The sequence below is a fragment of the Daucus carota genome, chromosome 8 (genome assembly GCF_001625215.2).
Source record: "Daucus carota subsp. sativus chromosome 8, DH1 v3.0, whole genome shotgun sequence".
In the NCBI taxonomy this organism is placed as follows: Eukaryota; Viridiplantae; Streptophyta; class Magnoliopsida; order Apiales; family Apiaceae; genus Daucus; species Daucus carota.
Genome location: NC_030388.2, coordinates 26,535,903 through 26,543,612, shown reverse-complemented (window position 1 = coordinate 26,543,612; position 7,710 = coordinate 26,535,903). Strand labels below are relative to the sequence as shown.

At 30.8% G+C, this 7,710-nt stretch overlaps 1 protein-coding gene across 1 annotated transcript; it reads left to right on the top strand.

The window, feature by feature from the left end:
• The first annotated feature begins 4,840 nt into the window (after window positions 1-4,840).
• LOC108198446 (F-box/WD-40 repeat-containing protein 1-like) lies at window positions 4,841-6,230 on the top strand. The gene is made up of 2 exons (XM_017366201.2): window positions 4,841-5,750; window positions 6,064-6,230. The coding sequence occupies exons 1-2, from the start codon at window positions 4,841-4,843 to the stop codon at window positions 6,228-6,230; spliced, it is 1,077 nt and encodes a 358-aa protein (XP_017221690.2).
• The last annotated feature ends 1,480 nt before the right edge of the window (window positions 6,231-7,710 follow it).

The window sequence follows — 7,710 nt, the reverse complement described above, 5'->3', positions numbered from 1 at the left end:
AGATTACCAGGGCCAAATCTGGCCATAACATAACTGGACCAACTTGTTTGTTTTGTAAATTGTGCATGTAGAGGGCAAGTGAATTAGTCTAATGCCTTATCATTGAGTACGAAGTACACCCTGCTTTGTAAGTTTAGGTTCTAGGTATAATGGATGGATTTGTTGGTTGCTAAAAGTTATTATGTTTAGATGGATAGGTAAAAGTACTTGCTTCTCCTTTTTCATCTGCATGCTGTGGATTTTATGGTAGTGAAGCTTTGAATATATATATATAGTTGCTTATGTGCTTCTAGATATGACTTTTCCCATTTGTTTTTTGTTTATTTGGCTTGAAAATGCTATCCAAATTAGCAAGCAAACGGATTTCCGGTTTGTTTGACAGTATCTTTTAGGGGAATTATAAAGAAACACCCTACACTCTTAACTTGGTTTCAAAAAAATGATTTTTTTAAATATATATTGAAATTTATGTTTTTGAGTTTCATTTTTGAAAAATACGATTTGCAAAAGGGAATTACTTCTCAAATCAATTGAGAAAAATATAATAAAATGAAGTTGCATATTAGATCGGAGAAGTTTGAAATTGTAATTTTTAAAGTTCAATTGATCTAAAATCATATTTTTGAAAGGAATTTGTAGGAGATTTGTATTTTTGAAGACACCCCAATTCTTTTACACACTAGAAAAACCTAATTTGTAACGACTGATTTTGGTCACATATATGCACTCTGGGATGATCAAAACTAGTCAAAATATTATTCTACATCTCCAAAAATCACATTGTATTTATGGTCTACCATTTATTGTTCCTGTAATGTCACACCACGGAACTCAAATTATTATTTGTAAGAAGTACGATATTTTAATAATAACAGAAGTAATTTATAGTAACCGAATATTTGAATACCAAAAGCAAAAGTAGTTCAACATTAAGTCAAAATATTCTTCTAATACATAAAGAGACTAGAGTACTTGGTATAATTCACATAAGGATTACTAGACTTCACAAAAGCATAACTTCTGATTCCACGTAGGGATAGACTACTAGAAAGTTCACATAAACTAAGGGCTGAGTTGAGTGTTGTTGAAACTACCATCTTCATCACTATAATGTCCATCCATGTTTCCTCTGTCATCATCCATGTTTCCTGCTTCATCATCTGTCCATTCTCATTTCCTTCATCATCTTCCATATCATGTCCATTTTCGGTTCCATCCTCCTCGGTATTCTGTATATGAATCAAAATTAAAGGTCATTTTATTCGAGATAAATGAGCAAAAATAATAATCAACAAAAATAAAAAACTTGTGCAAAAATTTTCAAAAACATAGTAGAACTAGAGGTCAGTCTGGGTAAACAGAATGTATTATTCAGCTAGTGCATGATACCAAAACAATATATGAGATAACATATATGAGATAACAATTTCACTCAAAACTAATCCTAAAAAGAAGTGATTGTAACTTGTAAGTAATGAGAAGCTCTAGCTACACACATGAACATGAATATTTGAAATTACATATGGCGGGAAATCTCCCGCTGAGTGCGAATAGGATAATGCGATTATGTTCGGTCATTTTTTAAGTGTGACCATGATTAGTCTCAAATGTAGTAGGTAAATGTGATAGGTCATAGCAAATTGACTATATTTGGTCATAAATGTTAAAGAACTTTGCGATCACATTCAGTCAAATATGATTTTGGTATTATGGTTTAGTAAGTTGACTTACAAATGACTGCGCTCGGTAAAATTTAGTGACGGTCACTTTTATCCGGTCACATTTAATCATATTTTCTAGTTGTATACTAGTATACAAAAGGGAATTACTTCTCAAATCAATTGAGAAAAAATATAATTAAATGAAGTTGCATATTAGATCGGAGAAGTTTGAAATTGTAATTTTTGAAATTCAATTGATCTAAAAACATATTTTTGAAAAGACTTTGTAGGAGATTTTTATTTTTGAAGACACCCGAATTCTTTTACACTCTAAAAGTATTAATTATCTTATTGTTTATAAGCTAAAAACAAGTTATGATGGTAAAATAACATATGTTTTTTTGAATTGATTCTTGAAGTGATTTTTTCAAAAAAAGTTGTCTAATCAAAAGAATGCTTACTCGATATCAATAACATTAATATTAAATTTTCAGGAATTATAATAAACGTAATACTTTACTTTATTATTTCAAGAAATATTTAATGTGAAAATTGTTTTTATATTTAAGACTTCAGTATTTTTCTTTATCAAATACCATTAAGATATTCAACTATGAATTGATACATGCTCTAATTATTTCATATTTTCAAAAGTTATATCTCATAAAAGAAATGTGACCAAATATTAATTATTCTTTTTGTGGGTATGTTAGTCTTCTAACTTTTTTTCATGTACTTTCAAGTAATTTAATCACTTATTTGAAATTTTTACTTCTGTGAATAAAATTATCAGTATAATATTTTTATTCATAAAAAGAAAATTCTAAAGAATAAAATATTTAGCCCTCAGATTTAGTAATATAATATTTAGTAATTTATAACTTTTTTAGAAATAAATTCTTATTATGGCAAAAAATATTTTACCCGCAGATTTTTTTTTTTTTTTTTGAAATTATTTTACCCGCAGGTTTGTTTATGCAGATTGATGACGTTTTCCTGATAAAGAAAAAGAATTTTCCTCATCCAGCGAAGAGTCGCCAAGTGAAGAAATTGAGCGAGCCAAGTGATGAGGTTTGTCGGGCATTGTCTAGGGTTTGGTTTTCATTCTATTGAAAACGACTACAAGATTCTTTGGATTTTAACGAAGGTTGTCCGTGACCTACGAGGTTTCATTGTTAGCATGAATCTTAAACCAGAAGCACAGTTGTATTCCGCAAAGGTTGATACTTGGAAAAAGATTTGTATTCCGGATACTATTAGAATATCTTTTTGGAATAGGCTGAAGAGATCCTGTGGTCCTGATATTAGTGGGAAGTTGTATTTGGAAGGTGACGGTGGGCTATTGCCGTTTGATTTGCGCAACGATGTGTTTGGAGAACTTGTAGTATTACCGTTTCTTGATTATAACGTGGAACAGAAAAGGATAAAGAAGTCCAAAATTTTGGATTTTGAAGGTTCTCTGGCTATGGTATATGAATCTGCCGGGGATGAATCAGTCATTAGTCTTTGGATGCTAGATGATGCTGGATTGTGGATTAAAAAGTTCAATCTTGAAATGGATTTAGAGTTGGATCGGATGTATCTTTATTTGGGCGCTCAACACTTTCTTGGACTTAATTTTATTTTTGGATACAAATTTTACAATTATAAAACGAAAACCACTAAGAAGCTTCCTTTCCCGGCTCATCTCACCGATGTCAAGTCGGTTGTCAAGTTCACCGAGAGCCTTGTCTCTCTTGAGGGGTTTCAATCACAAGAGTGAAGTGGTAAGTAACTTTAATATTGTGAAAAAATGCTCAATTTTGTAGAATTATTCTTTGTTTACTTTAATTTAGAGTTCATTTTTTACAAATGTTATCAAGTGTTTTTAGACTGACATTCTTGTAATCTTTTACAGGGCAATTTCTGGGAAAGGAAGAGTCGAGCATAATTTTTCGGCAAATGTGTTTATAATAGGACCAGCTTGTTTGTTTGGTAAATTTGTGTAATGTAGAGAGCACAAGGGGTTAGTCTAATGCCTTGTCATTGAGTACGATGCCTTGTCATTGAGTACGAAGTACACCCTGCTTTGTTGTAAAAGAGGTTGAAATTTTTGTATATAATTTTCTGGATAATTTTAAACATTCTTTCGATAAACTTTTTGAAAATAAAAGCTTAAAATAATGTACAGAAAAAATAAATTATTCCGATTCGATTCAATTGTAAATGAGTACAAGATTCTTATGATCATAAATAAAGAAATTCGTGTAGTACATGATTATATTGGAATTACTCCTTAAGTAAGAGTGGAGTTGTATTCTGTGATGCTGATTCTTGGAAAGAGATACGAGTTTCGTATCTAAAAAGAAGTTTTCGGTATGAGCTTATGAAAAAAACAATAAATTAGTTGATAAAAAAGAAATATATATACACACGCACACACATATTTCACACTTTAGTATCAAAATTAATGTAAATGATTTTAGTGAATTATTAGTTCAAAATAAAATTTATAGATAACGAGTGGATACAAATATTCTTAATTATAAATTATTAAAATTTTCACATATCTTTAAATACTTTCATTTCAAAAATAAAATAACATTTCTAATTTTTTTGGATGAAAGTTTAATATATATCATATTTTTTTGAAAAGATAATTAAAAAAATTAATTTAGAAATTACGTGGAAAAATAAGTGACCTACATAGGAGTCCTATCTTGAAAAAAATGTCTCTATTATGACATGATTTGGCATATCTTAATTAATTTTATTTTCAGAAATAAATTTTTCCTATATTAAAAATATATAAACATATACCTTTTTCTATCCTCCATGCTTAGTTATTTTTATAAAAATAAAGAATTTTAAGCAACTCATAAATATTTAGTAATTTATAGCTTTTTTAGAAATAAATTCTTATTATGGCAAAAATTATTTTACCCGCCGATTTGTTTACGCAGATTGATGAAATTTTTCTTGATAAAGAAAAAGAATTTACCGTCATCAAGCGAAGAGTCGCGAAGTGAAGAAATAGAGGGAGGCGTCTGTTCGCTATGTAGGATACAGCAGGTATATAATAGGGTTCAGAACTGCCTGACGAGAATCAACTCGCCTCATCTCGCACCCCTCTTCTTACCACCTCTATCTGCAACACCAAATCACAAATTTATTATTATCTTAATCATTTCTTGGGCTCAATGGCGAGTAAAAGATGTAATAATTATTTATCCGAAGAGATGGTGTTCCTCATACTTTCATACCTTCCTGTAATATCACTTCTACGCTGCAAATCAGTCTGCAAAACCTTGCTATCCATCATAAATAGCCCACAGTTTGTTGAAGCCCACCTTGCTAATTCCAAAAACAAACAAGCATCTGTGCTCAAAGCCTCTCATGATTGGAGGGTTCTCTCCATGGACACTGTGGAAGAATCAGTTCAGCTTAAACAGCAATCATGTCTTGAGGGTGAGGTTCGTTTCATGCGTTCTTGTAATGGTCTTGTTTGTCTTTCTAATGAGTGTTGTGATAGTATATGTATTCGGAATCCATGTACTAGACAGTATAAGATGCTCTCTGTCCCCAACTATGCAAATCGTTTCTTCACTTGTCTAGGGTTTGGGTTTGATTCTGTTGGAAACGACTACAAGATTCTTAGGCTTGTAAAAAAGGTTGACAATGACCTACGAGGTTTTGTAGTTCGCATCTATAAACCAGAAGCATTTTTGTATTCTGCAAAGGCTGATATTTGGAAAAAGATTCATATTCCAGATACTATTAAAAGATCTTTTTGGTATTCGTTGAAGAGATTCTGTGACCCTGATATTAGTGGGAAGTTGTATTTGGAAGGGGAGGCTGAGCTATTACCGTTTGATTTGCGGAATGATGTGTTTGGGGAAATTGTAGTGTTACCGTTTCCCATTTACGGGCAACAGAAAAGGATACAGAAGTCTGAAATTTTGGATTTTGAAGGTTCTCTCGCTATGGTATATGAATCTGCCGGGGATGGATCAGTTCTTGGTCTTTGGATGTTAGATGATGTTGGCTTGTGGATTAAAAAGTTCAATCTTGAAACGGATCTGGAGTTGAATAAGATGTATCTTTATTTGGGTGCTGAGCAGTTTCTTGGCCTCAATATATTTTTTGGATACAAATTTTACAACTACAGAAATAAACGACTAAGAACCTTCCTTCCCCAGCTCATCCCCCGATGTCAAGTCAGTTGTCAAGTTCACTGAGAGCCTTGTTTTCATTCAGGGGTTGGAATCACAAGAGTGATGAAGTGGTAAGCTGTAACTTTAATATTGTGAAAGAAAGAATGCTTAATTTCGTAGAATTATTGTTTGTTTACTTTTCGAGTTAATTTATTTACAAATGTTAATTATCAAGTGTTTTAGCCTGGCATTCTTGTAATCTTTTGCAGGGTCATTTAAGGGAAAGGAAGAGTCGATCATATCTGTGGCAAATGTGTTTATAACAGGATCAGCTTGTTTGTTTTGTATGTTTGTACATGTAGAGGCACAAGGGGATTATTCTAAATCCTTGTCATTGAGTACTAAGTACACAGTACACACTGCTAATTGGTTGTAAAATAAATTGAAATTTTGGTATATCTATGTCGTCCTTGTCAAAAAATTGAGTTCTTCAACGAAATCCCATTCTTTAAAGCTAATAACAAGCCTCCCAAAGATCACAAACGTTATTTTTATTAAGACTGACGACATCGACTGACTACAAAAATATATACTTCCTTCGTCTCATTTTAAGACTTTTTAACATGTTTTTAGAGATGTTAAGAAAATCACATCTAATCGTAATTAATCTTCATAAAATTTAAATTAAATAAAAATTTAGAATCTAAACTTTATATGATATAAGAATCGAATTTTTTTATTGAGTGTAGATATTATTTTTTTACACCAAAATATACGTGTTAAAAAGTCAAATATCAGTTAAAATGGGACAGAAGGAGTAGTTTGTCCATTCTGGAGATTGCTTACTTTATATATATATATATATATATATATATATATATATATATATATATAACTGATATTAAATTTTCATGTACAATAATAAACTTAAGTGTTATGTTACTGCTTATTAGCTCCACTCATTTTTTTATATGTTTTTTCAGCTCAATACGTATTTTGAGCTTCTAATAAAATTTATTTTTAAAAGTTTCTTTCTATAAATAAAAATTTAAATACTATGTTCTTATCAAAAAAATTAAATTAATAATTTATAAAACTATATTTAATCAGAGCCATCCGGAATCTCCATGATAATGTAAAAGAACCTGGGAAAGAGTAGTTGATTGTTCAAAGAAATGTGAAACTGTTTTTTACTTACTGTGATCAATATATAGATAACATTGGGGGGTTTGCAACAATCAGGGTTTGAGAAGTGCAACACCAAGATTGCAACTTTAATATATATCATCGATACCAACTTTTAAGGTGTTCGACTTCTGGGTGTGCGTGTGTGTAATCAATTAGAAAAAAAAAATCATTTCTAATATCACTTCCACTTTAAATCAGTTTCCAAAACCTGGCTATCCATTATAACAAGCCCACAGTTTGTTGAAGCCCACCTTACTAATTCCAAGAACAAACAAGCATCTCTGTATTGGAGGGTTTACTCCATGGACACTGTTGAAGAATCAGTTAGTTTCAAACTGCCATCTCTTAACGTTGTTAGGGTATGGTTCGTTACGTTCGTTCTTGTAATGGTTCTATTTTTCTTTCAGATGCTATTTGAATGTGTTATATATATGGAGTGATGCTAGGCGTACAGAAACCATTACAGAAATTTGCAAGCTGGAATCCACTAGCGCTCTTCATTTTTATATTTATAATCTATCCTTGTGTACCAGGGGCTCTTCTCAGTTTTCGGTTCCTATTGTTTTATTATTTACAAGCTTTGCAAACTCAATTTAGAATTTTATCATATAAAATATAAAATAAAAACAAACACACAATAAATTTTTTTATTTCATATGAAATAATATATAAAAAATATTACGTTACTGATAGACGAAACAATATGTAAATTATCTTTTGAATTTTAA